We start from the raw sequence: 23732 nt of genomic DNA, 5'->3' as shown, positions 1-23732 counted from the left end.
CCCAGGATGGGAAAATGGATGGATCCTGAGCACTTAGTGGGTGGAAACATCTCCTTCCAGGCCTGGGACTGTATACAGGGCAGGCGCGGTATAGATGAGGAAAATAATGCATAGCATAATTATCAAATTAAGCCATATCGACATTTGGGATCCAGTATTCCAACCCTTTGAGTTGTATTTGAAGTTTCCTAACTGCTTGCCTGTTATTTAATTGCATATTTGCTAGGAGTCACCCATATTAGGGTGCAGAGTAGAGCATAGTGTTCTTTTCCTGGTCAAGGAGTGATTCATCGTTGCTTTATACATGATCTGGCCTTGTGTTCCGGCAGGTTGGCGGTCGCACCATGCTCCCTATCCGCTGGATGCCACCGGAAAGCATCCTCTACAGGAAGTTCACCACCGACAGTGACATCTGGAGCTTCGGCGTGGTACTGTGGGAAATCTTCACCTACGGGAAGCAGCCGTGGTACCAGCTCTCCAACAATGAGGTGAGGTGGGCCAAGACATTGATGTGGGATGGGGAGATGGAAAGCTAAACTCACAGTCTGGGATGCCCATGATAGTGATAATTGTCACTGGCCTGATTGCAAAAGTCACACAATTTTCAAAGCAAATTCAAAGATACTGGGCAAGTAACCTTCCAGACATTGAAGCTTATAAATCATTCACCGGTATAAAAGTTGAATTTCAAAACGTCCACCTCTGGTAAGTCAAGGCGGTAAATGGTGCTTCTGCTCTGGATATGAATTGTTGTGAATAGTATATGTTGCCCTTCCAACACTTTTAATGCAAAACATTACTTTGCTGTACGTTCAACTTTTTAGAAAAACATTACAAAACACGAAGTCTGGTTACCATTGTCTCTACTATGGTTGGCACCACATTAAGATACCTTATGGGATCACTGACATATGTAGACAACTCCTCCACTTCTCCATCCTCCACTTCCTGCCTACTTCATCCGTGGCTGGTGGAACGTCCTCTGTGTTTTAATGTTTTCCCTGTGTTGAGCATTAGCATGACAGCACCTAGCACTGGTCAGGCAGGTAGGGGTGGACGTCATATAGCCCGACACAACAGCCTAGTATAGCCCTGCTGATGGGGGTAGGTGATCTCCCTACTGAGCCAGGTCACATGTTTATGCACCTGCTACAGTGCTGAGAAGTTAGGGAATATCCATCCTTGAGGACCCTGTTTTGCCCTGGCTCCATTAAGCACTTAAAGGTCATCTCACAAAGTGTCCATAATTAGTTGTCATAAAAGGGTGAAAGCTCCAGCAGACACCATTTTGTCTCACCCCAGTTCATTGCATGGAAACGAAACTGCTCCTTAATGTTCAACGACTGTGAGTAGACTTCTCTGTCTGGCTTCTCTCTGGAAAGGCGAAAAAAGAGATTCACCCACTCCAAGGTGGCAAAATCCACTCAGTCTGTATCCCAATACTATGTAGTTCTTCTACAGATAATCAGCCATAAAACACATCAGGAGCTCAGCTGCATGTTCAACGAGAATATTGCCCAAGTGTCAGGCCCTTAACAAAAAAGATGATCACCCCAAATTATACACACACATGAAGAAGTGATACTTCTAGATAGTATGAGAGGGAAATGCCACATTTTTGTCCATTCAATCGTCACTCTTTAAATCAGAGGACTTCTGAGAAGTTCCCCACCAGTGGCCAACTCGATATCAGTAAAGGGTGTATGGAGGTGGCTTTAAGAGTCCATTGGGGCCAATCTGTAAACGCATTTGAGAGTGTGAGTTGTAGAGCTTCTGTACTTCACAAAACTCAGAAATACCTTTGTGAATTGGCCCCCTAGTGAGGATATCTGGTGCCCTAGAAGATCAGCTTCTGAGGAGAGCATTGCAGCTTCTGGTATTTCCCAAAACAGCATCTAGTTCAGTGGGCTAGGACCAAGGGGCTGCATTAGCATGTCAATGGATGGAGTCATCCGGTGCTGTGTCACATCTTGTTACTTCATTTGAAACCCTGAATCCCAAAGTCATCCACTGTTTGCTGCATACTCGCAATGTGCAGAGAGGCTCAACAAGACTAGAGATGTTCCTTGTGGGGTCCTAAATAACCCTCATAGAGCTTTCGGTTTAAAAGGAAGGCTTTATAGGTTGTAAATCACTCTTTTATGTGACTGATTGCCATAAGATTGGTGCCCTGGAGAACGTGCTCGGAATAACACTTGCAATAACCAATTGACACTAGTGTAAATCACTACACTATTCACAATTATCCAAAATCTTATAAAACAGTAAGTGGTAATATGTAGAATGACAACCAGTTAAAAGCTGACGTCTTTTCCAGGTCGTCAGACATTCTTTAGAATAGCTGGTGTGTATTATTACATTATTCCATAGGTTATTATACATTCTTTTCAATGGTCAGCAGGCATCCTTTACAGAAGGATTCTTAAGTGATCCAGTTCTGTTTACATCAGTGCCTTACCAGCTACAAAATTTACACTCACGAAGGGGGGGTGTTTGTCATATAGTAAAATGACACTTTTTTTCTCTAATGCTTGGGAGAGATTCTGGCAAGAGAAACTAGTGTGGCAATAGGGTTAAACAAAAATTGAATAACTTCTGTATCCTAGGACGTTGTGAAGAAAAACCGCATTGTGGGTTCTGCTTGGATAGGAACAAAATGTACTGTACAACTACACAGCACAATACAATTCAACATACTATAAGATTATTAAACTGAAAGATTGAAACCATGTTGTCAACTCAGTATAATTGTATTTACAAGCCCTATTGAGATATTCAGTCATCCCTATTATTTATTTATTTATTTATTTTGAAAGTTTTATATAGCGCGAACAAGATCTTTGCAGATATCAGAGCGCTTTACAAGACAAGGGGTAATAAAAGGGGAGTGCTTAACATGCTTTTAGGCATAATCCCTATGAATACAGCGGTGTCTATCATTAGAATGGTGGGAAGAAAGTAGGGCGAAGTAGCAACATAGGCAGGCTCCCATCTCATCCTTAGAGGCTGTGGGACCCTTGTGGGTCAAAGCCCTCATCACGAATCGGCAAGTTATGCCTCATTCCATGGGCGAAACTCATAATAGGCAATATGACCCCATCCGGTAAAATCCGAACACCCCAGGGTCAGAAAGGCATCTAAAAGCAGGCGAGGGAGGCCTGAGAGCAGGGGCGGCTCTAGGCTCATGGCAGCCCTGGGCAGGGAGCGTAGGTAGGGGGCCCGGAGGAGGGGGTTCAGGCGGGGCGGAGTGCGGAGGCCAGTGAAGAGGGGGAGGGTCAGGGTGTTTGGAAGTGAAACAGAGCCGGAGGCCGTCAAATCCCTGCCAGGGACCGCCACGCGTCGCAAATATGTATCCATCCTCAGAGGATTATTATATTAAGGATATATAGTGGCGTGGTGGCCCCTGGGGTTTGGTGGCCCTGTGCAGGTGCACAGCTTGCACATGCCTAAGGCCGCCCCTGGAGGTCCTGAGAGCCGCGGAGAATGAATGGAGTCCTTATCGCTGACTGAGTTACAGCACAAGGCTTGCATATGGCACTTCATAAGGAATAACTAATGATTAATATGTCTGTCCGCTGAGAGCAGACACTGATCAGAGGGATCAAGGGCTCTACGTCGTCCGCGTGCCAAAGTGCGTGAAATTGTTAGAAGCCTCGCGCCCCTCCCAGGCCAAACCCCGTCTGCAGCGAGAGAAAATGGAATAATAGATTTTCATTTTCCAAAGTGTTAAAGACATAATCTAATTTGGCAGTTCTCTTCCCCATTGTCCGACCACAGCTCTGAAATCCGACCTGCTAATGAACTGACAGAGCCGGGGCTAAGTGTCTCGCGCGCCGTCCCCGCGTCTCCGGTTTCGCGCAGCCCGGTGCGGCTCCGCGAGGAAGGGAGTGGAATTTCTCTGAACACGAAATTACTTGTGTTTTTTTGTTATCTCTTCTCCCTTGCTACTGACGTCCCTAGTAATTGCATTGTCTTTGATCTCCTTTGTAAGAGAAGCAAGGAACATTTGTTAATTTAGAAAGCAGAGTGTACTCCTGGAACGAGCGCAAAAGACAGTAGGGGTGGAGGATTGTTTTTTTTTCTTGTTTACGGGGCATGGGCCATTTAGTCTCCTTTTGCACACATGCTTGCGCGATGCGAAGTGACGCTAAAGGAATCGATGATCAGCCAATGATTGCATAGCAAGGAAGCCGTGGGGCCTGGTGCACGCAAAGGAAATGGCCCATGTGACTCTTGCTAATGTAGTGCTATTCTGCAATGTTCAGGGTTGAATGAGCCGCTCTGGGCTCGTGGCCCCAGTGCATCTGCACCTGCTGCGCCAGTGGTGCCTGCGCGCCCCCGTGTTGAGCTTTCACTCTCAAAACACCTTTGATTTAAACATTTTGGTACAAGTGCAGCGCAGACCGTCAGCCTATGTATTGCCTACTCAATGGGGAAATAACAGGGCGGAATCCACAGACGCCCCATACTCTTTCATGCAAAAAAACATATTTTTCGAAGCTATGCATGAAATCCTGCACCGAATGAAACCAGGCACAAACAAGGCACCGGCAGAGTATTGTGTGATATGCCTTCACGTGTAATTTCCCCAAATATACACAACACACACAGCTTACCCTTGGTTGGTCACCTTCTATCTGCAGCTGTAGTCTCACCCAGGTAGGCTGCAGGGACACACGATCATGGCTGCCTAGGGGACAGTGTCTTAACTAGCATTACCATTAACTTCTGCCACCAGTCTGGAGCAGCAGTGGCCAATGAGAGTAGCTATTGCTGCACACAGCAGCATGCTGGCCCTTCCTGGCAGCGGATGTCTTTCACCACAGGCTTGAAGGGATTCTATGTGTCTCCCTTATGCATTTTTAACTTTGCCAGTTCCTCTAATAATACAGTTAGGGCCAGATGTAGGTAAGTATATTTTACTGATTCATAAATACCGAATTTTACCGATTCGGTATTTATGAATCGGTAAAATAGAAGGGGGGAGATGTAGATAGTATCGGTAATTGGTATTTACCGAATCGGTAAATACCGATTCGGTAATGCCCATTGATTACTATGGGCATTGAAGCCCATAGGAATCAATGGGCATTACCGAATCGGTATTTACCGATTCGGTAAATACCGAATGTTGCAAGGGTGCAGGGGGTGTCACTTTGACACCCTCTAGCACCCCGATTTCAGGCATGTGTGACATGTGGCACACAGACATGCCCTAAGGGCATGTCTGTCTGTCACATGCCATAGGTGTGCATGCACACATGTGCATGCACACCTGGAATCGGTATTTTACCACCCAATTGGATTGGGTGGTAAAATACCAATTCGGTAAGGCCTGTGGGACTCAGAATAGTCCCACCTACATCTCAAAATTACCGAATCGGTAAAAATACCGATTCGGTATTTTACCGATTCGGTAAATTTACCGAATCGGTAAAATAGGCCACCTACATCTAGAATAGCCATTTACCGGTCGGTAACGGCCGAATCGGCCGTTACCGGTCGGTAAATGTCGACCTACATCTGGCCCTATGTGACTTTTAAAAACATTTACATGAAGTTGAGATGTTATTATGTGTAAATCCACTCCTCCCTGATAATTACAACAATGACACCAGTATACTGTAATTTTACGTGAGCAAATCTGCTGCCCTGGGTGAGTGTTGGGTGTTCCGTGGTGAAAATGCCAACCTAAGTAGGTAACACCCACAAACCTAAAAGTTTGAAAATTCAAGCAGTTGTTGCACACGCATTGTCACCTGAAAACACCAGAAATTAACTCATATTGAGAGCCATTTCGGCCAGTTGAAAAGAGGGCATCTTCACAAGCAGCATACCTGCATCCATACTAGTGTGTGCTTTTTGAGACCCCATTTTTTGGGGGATTTTAGCCAATGTTTTCTATATAGGTAAAGACCCAGCATCTTCAGAACAATAACGTTTTCTGAAAACCACAACGAAATGAGACAAGCATTGACAAAAATAAAACGTATTGCAGTCAAAACCAGATATATTTGCCTTGCCCATCCTAGTTTAAATTGTTTTGTTACAACTTTACTCAAATTAAAAAAACACATAGAATCTCATTTGCCTTAACAGAGAGAAAATTATGATAAATTCATATGGAAGTGCATCAAGATCCATCAGCAAATGTTAACAATGTTTAGCTTTGTTGATCTTCAGAAACCGCCATGATATTTGCTAATCCAAATCACATTGCGTCAGTGTATTCTGTCATACCCCTGCGGGCATGTTGTTATCTCTTATATATCATGGGCAGGCTTACAGTTTTCAGAGTCACTATTAATGAAATCAATCCTCTTCGCATGGCCTATCCTCTGACCTCCCCGTCCTCTAAGTCATGTATAGTCTGAGAACTTTCTAGATGTCCACGCTGACGATTACTCTCTACTCTGTCATGAACACATCACTAAGCCTCATTGGACAGCATCAAGCTCTGAGGTGTGGCTTGTGTCCATAACATTGAGGTTCCCTGCTTAGTAAAGGTGTCAGCAAGATGAACAAATGTAAGTTGTGTAGAGTGAAGCTTTGGCTCTAATAACAGTTAGAACATTGCTTCACACTTTATCCAAGGATGTATTATGGGTCTAATTAACGTTCCCCCACTGCTAGAACCTGGAGGTCTGGAATGAGAACATATTCACAAAAGAGATGGAAAAGTCTGGCCAGCCATTTTCCACATGTCACCCATGCTAAATACCTGTTATGGTCAATCCCTCCTAGTAGTAACCTGCAGGGAATCAGCCAAAGCTGGACTTTAAAACTGCTTCCCTGGCCCCCATGAAACACTTAGGGGTGCATTAGGTCACACTTTAGACCTCCTTACACTCACCCATCATTTTACATGTTGATTATCATTCCCCTCTGGTAGCAGTAGGTACATTGCAGTCACCTGTTGTGGACTGTCTCCCGCATTACGCAAATATTCAAGAAGGACTGCTTTTGGCGGGCCTCAGACAATTCTCCCACCTACGGGCCAGAATCAACCTCACTTCTTCAAATCTAAGTGCAGTAATGGGTAAGGGGGTTGTGGGGGGCTTGATATGTCTTGATTTGACCACATCAAGAATAGCTAGTACTGTATCATTATTAACTCGTGCATATTGCATCCTATCCGTGCATACATTTGGATCCTTTCGAAACCTAAAGTGCAAGTAAACATTGCATTAATGTACACATATCATTACCATCTGCATCATATCTTCTAAATTAATTTTCAAATGAAAGAGCTGGCAGTCAACTGCCATAGGGAAATCTACACCCCTAAAACTGATAGGGCAGAGGAAACCAGAGCACAGCAAAATGGTCACTCATCAATTCTTGGTGTATATACATTGTTCACACTTCTCTAACTGAGGAAATCAGTTACTTGACCTAGGGTACGGCAAGATGTGCCCCTAAAGCTCTGTAAATTATTTCTATAGGCTGGTGCCGCCAAAGGTGTATTCGAAAAGAACACAAATTGTTGGTCTCAGCTTGACTGTTAGGGTGACCACCTCCTTCTGGGTATTAAGGGTCACTATTTCTAGTCCTAACCTTTCCTCTGATCACCTAACACATTCTGACTATTGTAGTCTTGATTTAGTTAATTCAGCATCACTTTACACATCAGGAGACTTGAGTGATCATGCTGACAGTTCACAAATTGAGGTCTTTGGCAGCCAAAATACAGACTTTCTGAAAGAGATATCACTGCATCTGTAATGGTGTCTTCTCTGACATATTCATGCTGTGAGCCACCTGTTCTGGCTCTTGTAATATGTACTCTAGAATGTGCAGATATTAAAAAGCTCAAAATTCTAGAAGATGTACCCGTGTCCTCAGACATAAGCAGTGCTAATGGCCTTTGTGGTAGGCTGTGATAGCCAAGCCACATTGCAGCCTTAAATGTCTTGAAATATTCTGAGCTGGTGGGCTCCTCACAGACTGGAACATGTTATCTTGGTGATTGCTGACTAATTTAACACCACAACTGGGTTGGATATGCCAAGGCTGCTAGCTTACCTTGCCTACTGGAGATGAAGACCTTAGTGGTAGGAACCGAGGAGACAACTTAGTGGTTAAATTGATACGTACCTTAGCTTCAGTAGTGTGGATACTCCATGGTTTGTGCACAAACATGTTTTTGAGCAGTGTGGCTCCTGCTAGTGTAGAAGTAGTGAGTTCCAAAGATAGGTATGGCATGCATTTATCATTTCACTGATATATTTTGTGGTTTTGTACAGAGCAACACTTGCCCTTTGGCTTCTTCAGAGTGCTGTAGATGTGACAAAGTGTGTGGCTGGGAAAGCAAGACTAAAATGAAAGCAGACCGATTGCAAAGTTTTTCAGCATCGTCACTGAGAATAAGACATTTATTTGAAGGCAAGTCAGAATGAATATTTTCTCAGCCACTTTTTGAAATTTAGATAATTGTGCACTACCATTAGGCTAGGATTGAAGGCCCTTTCAAAAATTGGCCTACCCACACTGGGAAATCCATCCTCCATGTTTAAGGCTGATTGAACACTCTTTTGGTAGTTTGAGGCAACAATGAAAACTGCAGGATCCAGTTAGGAAGGTAATGTGGGGTCGATCTTCCATGAAATCCTGGCCTTTTACCTCATATACTTGAGGTGGCATAAAAAATGGTTAAACTTGATTCTGAAAATCTACTGCACAGCCAATCTACTCCTTTCTCAAGTTCAACAAACTTTGGCAACATGGTTTTGGAGCCATTGCAGTTTGGCGATGAGCTTCTTTGGAAGCCCACTGTACATGATTGTAGGAGAGTGGAGTATTATGTAGTGAGGCTGATTGGGGCTCAAAATGTAATGCTCTCACAATACACCAACGATGGTCCTTGGATTCTCATTAATACGTCTTTAGCTCGGGCCTGGTAGTGTGGCAAAGAGCGGTCAGGCTTTACTAGAAGAACATGTGAAAAGCAATTCAGAATACCAGCATGGACAATAATTAATTGACGCAACTCGAAAGAAATCCGACATCAATTTATGAAAACAAAACAGTTTTTAATATAAATTTAGACACCAAAATGAAGTAAATTGGATAGGTGTAGCTGGAATTATGGATTTTAGAAGGAAATATAAATCAGTGCAAATCAATGCTGCAAAACGTTAACTTTGCGGTAAATGTGAAAGTAATAGTAACAATCAGTCACTTGTAGGTCGAACCCACTGGAGGTTAAGGTACCCGGCTTGATGGATCTGGATGCAGAGTTGTCCGTGCTGAAGGTAGTGGTTGCCAAATTGGCCACCAACAGGTCTTGGCAGCGATAAGGGCAGCAAGAAGTTATTTAGACATCCAGAGGTCTGGGGTAAACTGGTAGCTGCCTGAAATTTGCTGGAGGTCAGGACTGCGTTACTCACAATCCGCTGGACCATCTACTATTGGGCATCCTTTGCAGGGCCAGATGGCCAGTGATTCTTTGGTTCTGGTACGTTGTTTTTATCTGTGTACTGCAGCGGACTAATGACACTAGCACAAGGGAGTCTGGAGTTGCCTTTGGATCTCAAAGGGCTCGCTCTGTCTGGATCAAGTGGCAGTATCAAGTGTGCAGTATCAGAATGGTTGCCACAGGTGCAGAGTATAACACGTTTGTTTTGTGCAGGTCCTGTTGTCGCATATCTGGGACTCTTCTTTGTGCTCTGTTGCAATTTTCATCAGAACTGAGGTTCTGGTACCAGGGGTGCCTCTTAAATCCTAGATTTAGGGGTGTTAGGGGTATGGCTCCAGCGGCTATTCTGCCCCATAGATGACCACATCTGGGGGGGGGGGGGTGTTGCAGCTTTTCTAAACAGAACCCTCTATTCTGCCATTTTTTTGACAATGGTAGATACCTTCTCTAGATTTCCAGACCAGGTAGCCCACCCTAGGGGTGTGGCAAGCCTTCTTGGGGTGTACACCTCCTGTCTACCTAATTCTCCAACTGCCCAGGTGCAAATGTAACTGGAAGCAGTAGGAGAGCTGTTTCCTCCTTTGGAAGGCATCCTGGGTGCATATCAGAGGCTGTATAAGCATTGAAGCTCACTACCTTGATGTCACACGTTGCTAGCCATCCTGCCAGGGAGGGAGGTGTCACCTCTTTCCCATCCAGCCCATTGTTTCTGACTCCTGGGAGAGTTCACATGTCCAGGCAGGGGGTCAGCTTATTTTCTTGTTGTCAACAGCTGTGGTCCCACACCCATGACACAGGAAAGGTGGGGCTACCAGGTGGATAAGTTCTACTATAGCCACCTGGGTACATGCCACATAGACTCTGACAAAAGAATAATGTCAGGGGTGATGAGGCAAGTTATTCAGTACCAAAGTTGGCATATTTAAACCACACTATAATGAAGCTTGCAACCTTGGGTGACTTGGTGCCAGCCCATGTCATCTTATGAACAGCTGAACACTTATTGTATCCCTTAATGGAAAGAGGCTACTGTAGGAACATATAGACTTGCCTTTATGTCCTCACCTTTAAGGTAATGCACCCTTCCTCATAGGCTCAGTAGGCCTTCTTTAGCAATGACTGGTATATAATAAAAATAGAGCTTTTACCATGCCACATATGGTGATGGCAAAGTTGAGTTCGAGCAGTTTGCACTGCTCCTGTAGTCTGCATTGACAGGACTGCTGTCATCTGTTTACCAGGGTCACTCAAGTCGGCACAAACAGTGCTTAAGGCCCTGGAGACCCCTTTAACTTCCATGCCCTGGGTACCACTGGTACCATTTACCAGGGACTTATGGTTTGTCTCATGTGTCAAACTGGTAGGAAGATCTCTGGCCCCCTGCATTGCCGGCCTTGCCCCCTCCATCTTTGGAGGTTAAAAACTTAGTGGTGAAACTGGACACCGCTCTGTCCATGCAGCCTCAGATCTCTGCAGTGGTGGGCCAATGCTTCTCAATGCTCCGCACTCGGAAGAAATTCCATCCTCTCCTACCTCTGGAGTTGAAGTGTGTTGTGATCCATGCACTGATCACCTCACACTTGGACTACGCTAACACTCTCTACTTAGAAGTTGAGGAGACTCAAGTGAACGCCCTGCAGGTGGTCCAAAATACGACGGGCAGACTTCTACTGTGTTTGCCTGCGCGTTCTATGATGTTGACGGCCTTGAAAGCCCTCCATTGGCTGCCTGTCAGAAAAATAATCTTATTTTAAGCCCTGGTTCTCGTTCACAGGGCAGTGTATCTGCCCGGCCCTGGCTATCTTGCAAAGTGATTTGTCCAGTAGCTTCCATCCAGAACACTGTGATCTACCTGTGCTTTGTTTCTGTTAGTCCCTTGCTTTAAGCATTGTCAAAGGGGTGGTAAAGTCTTCTCTTATCTTGCTGCCAAAGCCTGGAATGAGCTCCCATGCAACTTGTGTTAGATTCCCCTTGAGACCGCATTCCACAGAAAACTCAAAAATTGACTCTTCTCTGTGGGGCTGTTAGGCCTTGGTTTCCAGGTGCACACCATGGGCTTCTTCCTCTTGTGCCAGGACACTCCTCGGAGTAGCCGTATGCTTTCATCCATTCACTTATAAGTGTGGGGGGTTAAAGTCCTTGCCAATTGGAGTTTCCACTTCACATGCATCAGTTTTCAGGAGAGAGCACTGGCACTAGAACCTGGCCAGTAGGCTCCAGTGCACTTTCAGAGTTATAACCTTCAGCATTGGGGCAAAAATTGTGTGTGGGGGTGACCATACAAAAAGGCCACTTTCCTACAATGATCTTTCATTGGTATAACTAGGCCATCCCCAATGCTTATGATAAAACCTACCCATTAGAAAAGGTGGGTTAGAAGCAGCTAGAGCTAATTTTTCTGTTGTTGAACAGCAGTCCCCTCCCTAAACAGGTTTACTATCAATCACATTCATACCTTACTCGGTTTGCAGGCAGCTAAACTCCTAGGACCAGCAGCAATTAGTCATTCTGCCAATAGATATGCATAGCTTACAAATGAATGCTATACTTTTTTTCAGAATATTTTACCTTGTTGGAATACAACCAAAAAACTGAAATATTTTTTTACAAAATCTTTTCAGTGGGAAATGTTGGGGGAATTTTTCCTTGAGGTTTGACACATTTTCACGCAAAATGTATTTCTTTACATCAATATTTCATTTTCAGAGTTTTTTTAAAGGAATTTAAATATTTCTTTTATTTTGATCTAAGTGAATTCGCAAAACTGAAACGTATACTCTGCCCTTTGACATAATACAGTGTGAGCCATAAATTGTTTGAGCTGTCACATCGAGGAACTACAGAGTTTCAGATATTTTTAGATTTAAACAACCACAAAAATCCCAGGATTATTCTCTTAAAGTTGAAATTAGTTGATAAGTGTTTCGGTCTCCTTAGAAAATCAAAGACCTTAGGAATTGTTTGAAGAATATTGTTAGGGTATTAGTAAAAAGAAGGGCTTATTACTTAAGTAGCTCTTGGAATGAGTTTAAAAATCTGTTTTTTTCCGAAATTGATTTACTACATAAAAGCCCTAACCAGATGGTTGAAATTATTTAAAACTTTAAAATGTTTAAACAATAATTGGGATTTTTTCAATTAGCTGGTATTGGAAGTTTGATAAACACATTTTCAGACAGTTTTTTTTACATTAAGCTTATAACTAGGAATTAGTTTCGAAGATTTGCTGATATGTACACAGGTTCAAAAATTCTAGAATATGTAAAAAGTGAAAAAAGATTAACTGTGTTAAAAAACAAAATGCAAAGAACTAAAAGCTGATTGACAAAGATAATAAAACATTTTTGATTTTTGGGGGGAATTTCGCAACTTTTATACGTTTCAGTTGGTACTGTAAGGATTAAAGACCATTAGTAAGTATCAGAAAAGTGTGAATAGTTTGTATTAAAAAGGAATTCTAAATACCCTACATAACATTGGAAACACATTCATAGTAAGCAGTAACTGGTACAGAAAGTCATGTAGTAGCATTTAAGAAGTGAGAATTGTGTGTTCAACTTAGCCTTGTTTAAAACTTCTAAAACCATGCTGCAAAATTTTAGAAAAACATATTAACTTGTTTAAATCCCTAAGTATACTTTGCAATTTGATCGATGGTAATGCTGAAGTTCAACATAAAAATAGACTTGAAAATTGGAAATAATAGGAAATTCAAATGTGTTTTAGACTTAAATAAATAAAAACATGTGGTGTGTATTATCTTGGTATCTTAAATTATTAATGTTGACTTGGGAATATTTGGGTGTAGGATGAGAAACATGGTTTCATCATAGCCTTAAGAAAATTGAGTAGAGCACCAAATCAAGATAATACACCAAAGGACTCAACATAACATAGTTTTTTTAGTTTGTCTATTCTTGGAAATTGTATGACAAAAACCCTGTAACAAGTTAATTACCCAGAGTACTTTGCAAGGTTAGACTACTCTTGGTGAATGTGCGGAAAAGAGAGGGATGACAGAGGTGAGAAATGAATTCAATTATTTCTATGGTGAAAGAATGTTTTGTAAGTAGTGTTGTTGTCTAGAAAGAGAACAGCTGCAAGTGAGTAGGGGTTGATTCACAGATGCCTAAAGTTTATATTTGTTTTGGCAGGCTATCGAATGCATTACCCAAGGCCGTGAGCTTGAGAGGCCTCGTACCTGCCCAAGTGAAGTGTATGACATCATGGAAGGATGCTGGCAGAGGGAGCCTCAGCAGAGACTGAATATAAAGGAAATCCACAGCCGACTTCAGGCGCTTGTCAAGGCTCCTCCTGTCTACCTGGACATCCTACAGTAATAAGAAGGGAGCCATCAAAAGGAAACAACAAGCCTGCTCGATGAGCTTATTGGCAGCAATGGCCCTCTTCCATCTCCTACTATAGGACCATATTATGCACTTGTCAAGCAACGGAAAGACAGATTGTGACTTAAAGAACACAAGGAAGTTTGGAATTGATGAAGGCATATGACTTATAAAATCCCACTCTTGAGTCAGTATTCTACGCTACACCAATCAACCCTTGACCAAAGTGAATAGAGAACAAATGTTGTCTGACCTTACTGATCCTCAAAACACTCCCTCATATACTGCTGTTGCGTTGGGAAGAGGTGGAAATGAAACTTCTACATCTGCATTCTCCATCTTAGCTTGCTCTCAAAGTCTGTGCTGCTATTGCTTGTACCACTGTGGTGTCAGAGCTAATGTGTACCTCATCTGGACATGTGGCACGTTACACAAGTCCCTGCCCCAGCCAGAGTGCCGGAAAAACAAGCAGAATAGGATGAAATAGTTCTCTTTTCAAAGCTGCTCAAAGAACTTGTGAAAAAAAGAACTGAAATGCACAGCATAAATGTGTCCATGTTTTTATGGCCTAAGATCACTATGTAAGATAATTGACCCAGTATTTCTTTTGTAAATAATTTATTAAGAATTATGTTATGTATCACTTGTAATTTATTAAGCGAGGGATGTAGTAGAACCAAGTGCTTTCTGTGGTAGAATTCAGGATGGATATATTCAAGGCAATTCCATTTCAGAATGGGATAATGTATGTTTTGTGGTGGCTTATATACGCCATGACCAATGCTGAGTTTTGTTACATGCACTTGGGTGCGTATAAATTTGGTTTGTTGGACTGAATTTGCGGACAGAGATTCTTCATTGCCAATGTCAGCTCCATCTCTTTAGTCGAGGTAACGGAAGGTTCACTCACTGTTATTTCTAAGGATATTTCAATTGAGTCATTTCCACTTAACTAAAAAATAAAAACCAAAATACCAATGCAATCTCAGCAAGAGCTAATTTACATTCCATAGCTTGAGTTAACATCCATTGCATTACAAAGCATGAAGGCACATTATACTGTTGCCTGTCACACAATAGTGTATTGGTAGGGCTTTTAATGCTATTGATGGTTTCTTTGCCACCATGAACTGATAAAATACCACCATCAAAGTAGATGGTGTATTGAGGTAGCACACTGGAACAGTCCACTTTAAAGTTGACATTGCATTTCTGAAAACTGCTTTTAGGAGTGAATCAGTTTTTGGCATATGAATGGCCTCTGGGATAACTGAATACTGCCAATTGCATCTCCTGTACTCAAGATATGCACAAACAACGCTGATAAATTAATAATGCAAACTCATATCAGAACCTGTTGGAAGTGGACTAAACATGCTGTCACTTTGCGCTTGCGTCTTTTAAATGCAAATCGTTTGTACTTTGGATCTTGAGCTGTATCTAAGGACTCTTGAAAAGATTAGTAATAAAAAAAGTTGGCTCCACTGTGTATATTTCATCTCAGCATGATCCTGCATGGAAGCATACCTGTTTTACTACACTGGGGTGACAGTAATGGGCGACAAAAAGAAGGAAATTGTCATCTTAGTACTGCATATGGCGGTACTGTAATTGTTTGAGTCATGTTTACGTTGGCCTCGAGTTACATTTGGTTTACGGCATTCAAGCATCGTCCACTATAACCAGCTCATTTGTTTTTCATGGCATTATCTGGAAACCAATTGTTTTCTTGGCAGAATGCCTTTGGATGACCGTTTGAAGGGTCACTGGGATATTATAGCCAAAAAGCAAGATGGCCGCTTGGTGTAATGATGTGAGTGGATTTTTGTACCACAAATGCAAGCAAACATTTCTTATACTAGCACTTAAGACAATGGTCTTCAACCTTGATAATGCTGAGCCCGCCCAGTATTAAAAAAAAAAAACACTGGAGCCCCTACCAGAATTTTTCACAATTATTCTTTCAAATTTGCAATCTTTAAATATGTCCAGACATATTTAAACATTTCAGTTATGTTAAACCTTTTAAAAATGCAATCAAATACATGATTGCCAAACATACTATTCTGGTTAGCTAGTGGTGTGATTATCCGAAATGGGTGCGGGAGGTTTGAAGACTTTTTGGAGTCCCTTCCCTCTTACACTTACTCTCAAGCAGATATCAATAACAAAATATGTTAGTAATGGCCCATAACAAAGCGGCTTACTGCTGATCATTTGATTTCAGCTTAAAACAAAGTATTGTTATAAGCATGATGCTTCTTTTAACCAGAACCTGGCACCCCACCCCACCCGACTAAGTTAAGACCCCTCTAAGGAGACCCGCCCCCCTATTTGAAGGCCCCTGAGGCAGCGACAACTCGTGTAGGGCGTTACACCGGGCGGTGACATGGGGCGGGGGAGGGGCAGGGTGGGGGGGTGTAAAATATGGGAAACGGATGATTACAGGTAAGTAACGTAAAAAATAAATAAAACGAATTTTGTTGCTCGCGCTGCATTGCATTTGGCGTTGCAGCGCACGCAACGAAATTCGTTTTATTTAGATTCTCAGACGGGCTTCAGAATGTTTGGAAAGCCTGTAAGTCACTGCATCAAAATCAAAACAGACTAGATATTCTGCATATAAAGACAATGGCAGCAAGTGTACTCCGCACTTTGTAAGATTTTGCCTTTGAATATTTACTTTGCTGTCCCACAACGTATCTATCTGTCGGGCAGATTTACTAAAGTACACTCAGTGCAACACTACACAGCAAAGCAAGTTGCTACGTTGTGTTGTAAGAACTAGAGAGACGCACTTGTGGCTATCTTGCGCAAACTCAGGCACCTTGCGCCAACTCAGGCACCCTTGCGCCATAGGAGTCATTTGATTGCCTTCCTCGAAGTCTGTTAATTCAATCCTACCTCGCATTTCAAAATTCACACATAACATGCATGAGACTAGTGTGAAAAAACAATGTCTCCCACAAGACATTTTTTGCTTGAACAAACTTCCAGCAGTCATAAATTGTGCAAATTATGACATCCTCAAAATTTTGCAATTTTTCTACGTTTCCATTTATTCAATCACAACTCATGAAAAATAAAATTTGGCACTTTTTATCACACTTTCCATAGCAACTGTTACTTACGTGTACAGAAATCTGTAGTAAATGCATTGACACATTTTGAGACCCATCAATAACTTTAAACAGTGTGTGGGTTCGTCACATGTGTGTGTAGAAGTGTGGCTCACTGGTTAGAGGAGGCAGACCTGGAAGCAGAGGTCAGCCAGGGACCAGGGTTCAATTCCTGGCTTGGCGGGGTCTCGAGTCCTAAAATGTCCATGGACCCGACAATTCTCGCTCCGGTGCCTACTCGATTCACGGGTTCACACTCTGCGACTCCGGGCAATAGCTTGCTTAATATCCACAACGGCCCCTCGCGGCGGGATGCTTGGCTTTTACCTTGCGGATACCCTGCCGGGTTATCTCACACGGGAATACCAGGACTGGTTCCCTAAGCAAGCGCTTAGAGACTGGTTGGTGATTTGTGCTATATAAATTCATTTACATTTACTTTTCCAGAGTATGTTTATTAAACATGCCTAAAACAGCTTCTAAACACCTTTTGGTGCAAACTAAGGGCCTAATTACGATGTCGATTGGACGAGCATCCCACTGACACCGTTGCAGAATGGAATCGTCTGACCATAGGTTGGCGGTTTCACCCGCTGTATTGTATTCATCCATTTTTTAATTGAAGCTTGTGTGGTGGGTGGAAAAGGGCTGCAGAACAAGCTACAATTGAAAAATTGGTGTTTACAAATGTTTAGGGGGGCACCATAGCAGAAGGCCAGGGGGCAAGGGGGCCCAGCTAGTAATCCCCAAAGTCACATTTTCTGCCTGCCCTTTCATGGGTGGAGGACCACCATGAAAGGGCAGGTGGAAAGCGACATCATAATCCCAATGGCGGAGCAGAGTCTGGCTCTGCATTCATTAGGGGATTTCCACTCCTCCCACCGGGCAGAAGGGCTCTGTGAGCCCAATCGGAAGCGGAGCAGAATCCCCCCGTCAGTTTCCCTCCAACCGCCAGTATTGTAATACGGCAGTGGGACGGTATCCATTGATGTCGGGCGGAAAGTCTCAAACTAGCTGTCGGGTGGCTTTTTGCTCAACATTGTAATTGGGCACTAAGATGGAAGAGGTTGCCTGAGATAGGCTACACACAAGTTAGCAGTTCTCAGATTTATATATTCCATCCCTTTACCCTAGTTTCACGCTTTGGCAATCAGGCATCAGTTCCACATAACTCAGTTATAAACTTTTCAATATGTAAAGTTACTTAACCATGGGAAAAAAGTAGGGGTGGGCAGAACTCGCAGAGTTTCACTAAAACTTCACAAAGTTCATAAAAACTCTGTGGAGTTCTGCGAGCGGCGGAGTTCGGTCAATCATTCGGTTCGCACTAATTTTTAGCAGCTGTAGCTTGTCCCACGCTGTAAAATCATTGCGAGCTGCAGCACAGAGCGTGCCAGAGGGCGTTGACTTCTTTCTGCTACTCCAGTAGATTTTCTACTCGAGCTGCAGCTTTCTCAACAACAGCGGCAGCTTTCTCAACCCAAGCTGCAGTGGTCTGCCGCACCCGCCCACATTGAGAAATCTCACCAGTTAGGTGGTCTAGTGTTCGATTTTCTTGCTGAAACTCACAAACTTAACATTGATGAGCTGGGCACAAGAAATAACTCCTCCACGTGGCGGTTGGCAGAGTTTTGCCGAAACTCCTTGCTCCAATCGCAGAGTGGCCGAAACTCTGCAAACTCCAGTGGAGGAGAATTAACCCCCCCCCCTAGAAAAAAACCTTTGTGAATTAGCCTTTTCTCATTTTAAATGTTCATAAATACATACCGTTTTAAGCAAACCTGTTCCTCCGTTAGTGTCATAGATGATGTAAAAGGTTAATTATGTTTTCAGGAGAAGCAAAGATCTTATGCAATCAAGTGCTATATTTATTCAGGGTGTGACATCTAAAACAAGAAGAAACGAATAGAATGTGTTTTAACTATTTAATCTTAACTGATAAACATTACTGCATACCTACTGTAATATCCACTGGACAAAATACCCTCATGTATGTCATTAAACCATTGCAGACAAGAATGACGTCATATTCTTATTGCATACATTTTTCTTTAAAAAACAAAATGCATTGTTGCTGACTGGACCCAGTTTACCCTCCACTGGGTTTTCCAATTAAAACATCTTTCCTATTTTTTTCAAACAGGAAGGTTTCCATTGAGTGAGCATTTTTTAACTCTTCAGAGAGGAAGTTACATCAGGGAAGGACTAGAAAGGCCACCTGGAGCGAATCAGAGCAAATAATATCAAACACAACAGGTTGCATTGTTTTTAACCTTTTACTGGCTAATTTAATGCCCACTAGCCCTGCTCCATATTGGCTCTTTTACTTGCTGTTTATGTCCCGTTGCTACCTTACAAATGTATACTGCTCTGTGATCCAGCTACACATCCTAAGTATATTTTGGTGTCCACAGGCATGCCCATTAACCTGCCCATCTACCAAGCGATGCTCCTCCATTGGAGGAGAGGAATGTCGCCCCACTTAAATGCCTCCGGGCCCGAGATGAAAAATAAAATGATAATTCATTACTATTTTCTTTTGCAGCCCCCATCCCAAACGAGAGCCAGGATGGGCCTGGGCTTAGTCAGAGGAGCAGCAGGTAGGAGGGAAGGCTGTATGTGCACTTTTCAAAGTGCTCATGTACCTTTCGCCGGCTGAATTGCGACGCCAGGGGCGGCCTTAGGCATGTGCAAGCTGTGCACCTGCACAGGGCCACCGAACCGCAGGGGCCACCACATCAATATATATTCTTAATATAATAATCCTCTGAGGATGGATACATATTTGTGTGGCGGCCCTTGGCAGGGATTTGGCGGCCTCCGGCTCTATTCCTCTTCCAAACACCCTGACCCCTCTCTCTTCACTGGCCTCCGCGCTCCGCCCCGCCCGGACCCCCTCTTCCAGGGCCCCTAACTACGCTCCTTGCCCAGGGGCCGCCATGAGCCTAGAGCCGCCCCTGGCGACGGACAGACAGACATCCGTGTTCTCTCTGAAACCTTAGAGCAAGTGCAGGCCTCCAGAATGCTGTAGCTCGCTGAGGCAGGCTGCTCCTTCCCATCGGGTGAGACCTGAGCCAGGATTGGTCAAGGGAGTTGCTAGGGCCTGCTCTGCAGTCGTGATGAGTTCCAGAGCAGAGAGGTCCTCGAGTGAGGTAAGTATGTTTTATATATTTTACTTTTTATTTGTACTTGCGCCGGTTGATTTTCATATTTTTAATTTGTTTTTCACATGCGCGCCCACCCCCAAGTAGTTGCCAGACGCCACTGCCATCTACCATATTGTTCCTGCCACTGCTACTCCTTCATACAGCACAATTTCTCGTACTAACCCTACTAGTACTATCAATAGTACTTTTACTAATATAGGTATTATTACTACTACTTTTATCTTAGTGCTTCTCTGATATCTGCCAGTAATGCTATTAAAAGTGATGGCTCTAGAGCTGGAACTATAACAGGTGCTTAAGGTCCACGCGGCTACTGCTAATCTTACTATGAATGAAGTGAAATGAAATGAAATTAAATGAAAATCGTTTTTATTAAGCGCTAACAGCTGCCCTGAGGCGTCCAGGCGCTAAAAACTACCATCAGTGCTCTGAGAAAAAGAAGTGGGGTGGGGCAACTCTATTGATTAAAACGAAAAGTTTTAAGCTTCTTAACAAAGCTCAGTAGGTTAGAGTCTGCTCTAAGATGAAGTGGTAAGGTGTTCCATATTTTCGGGGCTTTATATGCGAAGGATCGACCTCCGGCCCTCGCTCTGTGAATCCTTGGGATTTGGGCTAGGAAGGCGTGTGAAGATCGGAGAGCTTTGGTGGGTTTGTATGGCGATACCAAGGAGTGGCTGATCTCTGGGCCTGATTTCCAGTAGGCCTGATGTGCAATGCACAGAGATTTAAATGTAACTCTCTCTTTAATGGGGAGCCATCTACAAGTGCCACTGCTGGTACTACTCTACCACTTAGCATAACTATCACTAGTGCTTTCACTATTAGCACTGCTTTAATTGGAGTCTCTACTACATTTAATATTTATACAAAATGCTGTTACTGTTTGAAAAAATGTCCATACTACTTCTACAGCTAATAATATTATTGTAATGTTATATTCAAATACTTGTAAAGTGGCACCTATACCCTAGGGTGTCTTGGTGCTGTCTCAGCAGAATGCCGAGGGGGACAGACAGAGGGCTACAGAGGGAATACCCAGGTCTTCAGAAGCTTTCTGAAAACCCGTAGAGAGGGTGCTAATCTCATGTGTAATGGTAGAAGATTCCATTCCCTAGTTGCTCCCATCAGGATGCTGCTTCCACTCAATTTGGTTTTCTTACATTTGTAGGTGGTAACTTTGTGGGATCCGGTTGATCTTAGATTCCTGTTGGGGACCTACCAAGAACAGCAGCAACTTATGCTAGTGGCACTACTACTAGTGGTGGGTCTGTCGTTACTGTCGCTACCTGTAATCATGCTAGAATTGTCAATGACAAATTAACTACCACAATAGTTCTAAAGTTGCTCCATGTTAGGTGTGAGTAGTTCATCCAGTACTAGTTACATTGTTTCCGTTCTCCAAGTTCAAGAATATAATAAAGAAAACATGAATGTGTTGGCTGCACCCAACATGTGACAACGTGAGAAACACTATTCAAATCACAACAGTAGGATGAGGAGTAATGGGAGTCGTTTTTCTACAAGTATGGTCATAAGAACTCAATGTGGAACACAGTTGAAGCAATCTTCCTTCTGCTAAGGCAGATCAGTGAGATATCAAATCAGCCCGTTCCTTAGAGTGACCACCACTTCATCCACTCCCGCCGCAGCCTCCCACCACTCCTACCTCACTGTTATTAGTGATGAACAAACCTTCTTCAGACTGTAAAGGACATTTCTAACTTTTGGACTAATGAATAAAGATATCAAATTCCACCCATCAACTCATTCCTTTCAAGTAATTTGTTTTTGAGGAACTCATTCAGGCTAGCTGCACTGCAAGCGCTCAAAAAAACCCAAGCTGACTGCAGGCATTAAAGATCTCTCTTCTCCCAGGTCCTGCCTCTTGTTCTTTACCAAGCCACCACAAGTATAGAGCTGGCTACTGGCAAGTTACCCAACAATTTCAAACCTGGTACGTGAAGCTGATTCTAAAGACAAATCCAAGACACCACTTACACATACAGATTCTAACCAATCACCAATGGTATTCCTAGGCAAACTCTTCAAAAGCGGCATTTTCATCCAGAGCCGTGCTTTATTCTAACAAACACACAGACTATCACCTAGGCAGATAAATGGAATCCAACTTGATCACTACCTGCGATGACGAAGTCAACATAGAAAATCCCTTAGCATCTCCTATTTGATCTCTGTTCTGTCTTTAAAAAACATTAAAAAGACATGGGTCTCTTGCTCACTGTGCCACTGGATTCAATCTAGCCTGGCTGATGAGCGGGCATACCGTGAAACCGGTCCCAGGATGCTTGTTTCCGGTCCAGGGAGGACCTGGCTTGGCAGTTCGGGCTGAACTGCTCCCATGAGGAGCAGTGTCAAGACTGATTTGCATATGGCTGGGTCTAAACTAGGGTGGTATACTGAACAATGGATTTAACCCAGATCTCTTGACTTCGGGTGAATGTATGATTTATTAATCATTCCATCCATCATTTGTTTGCGGAGCACTTTTTTACTGTAAGTGGGATGGGTATGCACCGAAGTATGTCCCTGCCTCACTGTGCCACTGGAATAAAGCTAGCATGGCTGAGGAGGTAATACCCCAAAACCGGTCCCAGGATGCTAGTTTCCAGCCCAAGAAGGACCTGGCTTGGCAGTTCAGGCTGAACTGTTCCCACGAGGAGCAGGATCAAGACTGATTTCCATATGGCTGGGTAAAAACTGGGGTGGCATGGTGAGCAAAATAACAATGGATTTAACCCAGATTTCTTGACTGGGACTGAATGCTTGATTTATTAAGCATTCTGTTCATCATTTGTTGGCATAGCACTTTTAGAAAATTTGCATTTTTTCACTTTATCCATGTTGTGCCTCTGCCTATCCCTCGAAGACACATCTGGTTTGGATGACAGCTGGGCTTTGTGAATTCACTCTAGACAGTTACACAAAAAAAGGAGCTGAGGTGTGCCCTGCATATCCTGATGGCCCGTCACCAGTCTGATGAGCCTCCCTGAGCTAGAGTGGTGCGAGGAGCTGACACTTGCACCTGAATAGTACTGAGCCTGTCCCCACACAAAGAATTGCATACCCCCCTGTGGTGTGTCTGGAGCCAGGGCCAGGAAGGACAGGGTCTTGTGTACTACAAAGACTTTCTTTGTAGTCTCTCTACTTCAAAGGCTAACATTGGTATAGGTACTGGACCACTGACACCATATACTCAGAACACTTCTGGACTGAGGACATTCTGCCTGGAAGAAGAGGCATTGTTCTGCCAGGAAGGACTGTGGCTTTGCTGCTTGCTTGCTATGTTGGCCCGCTGCCTGCTGCTTCTTGCTTGGAAGTGAGAGAACTGTTCTTTACTCTCTACATCCTGCTTCCCAAGGTTCTCCAAGGGCTTGACTAAGCTTGCCTCTTGTTGATGAAGTCTCCGGCACATCAAAGACTTCACCTGCATCTTGCTACCAGTACCTGGGCTCCTCTCCTGTGAGTCCTGCCATTCTACATTGTGTCAAAACAAGTCCTGGGCCCTTGGAGGTGAATTTGGTGCTGCAACCAAGAAACCAATGCATTAACTCCAAAGCATCAGTTTGGAACTGGCACATCTCTGCGAAATTGATGCATCGCCGCTGCCTGCTCGTTGAGTGTGTGATGCATAGACCGAAACTTACGACTCAGCCCTAACTTT

The 23732-nt window shown here is 43.5% G+C and overlaps 1 protein-coding gene across 1 annotated transcript in view; it reads left to right on the top strand.

The window, feature by feature from the left end:
* The window catches only part of NTRK1 (neurotrophic receptor tyrosine kinase 1), a 342566-nt gene extending 327318 nt beyond the window's left edge, over positions 1-15248 (top strand). The window contains exons 16-17 of the mRNA XM_086945321.1: positions 330-488; positions 13573-15248. Coding sequence (XP_086801447.1) covers positions 330-488; positions 13573-13758 — 345 coding nt within the window. The 3' untranslated portion in view covers positions 13759-15248. The remainder of the gene's footprint in view (positions 1-329; positions 489-13572) is intronic.
* Positions 15249-23732: the final 8484 nt, after the last annotated feature.

The sequence above is a fragment of the Lissotriton vulgaris genome, chromosome 12 (assembly GCF_964263255.1).
Source record: "Lissotriton vulgaris chromosome 12, aLisVul1.2, whole genome shotgun sequence".
NCBI classification, from domain to species: domain Eukaryota; kingdom Metazoa; phylum Chordata; class Amphibia; order Caudata; family Salamandridae; genus Lissotriton; species Lissotriton vulgaris.
This window is presented reverse-complemented; position numbering and strand designations above follow the sequence as displayed.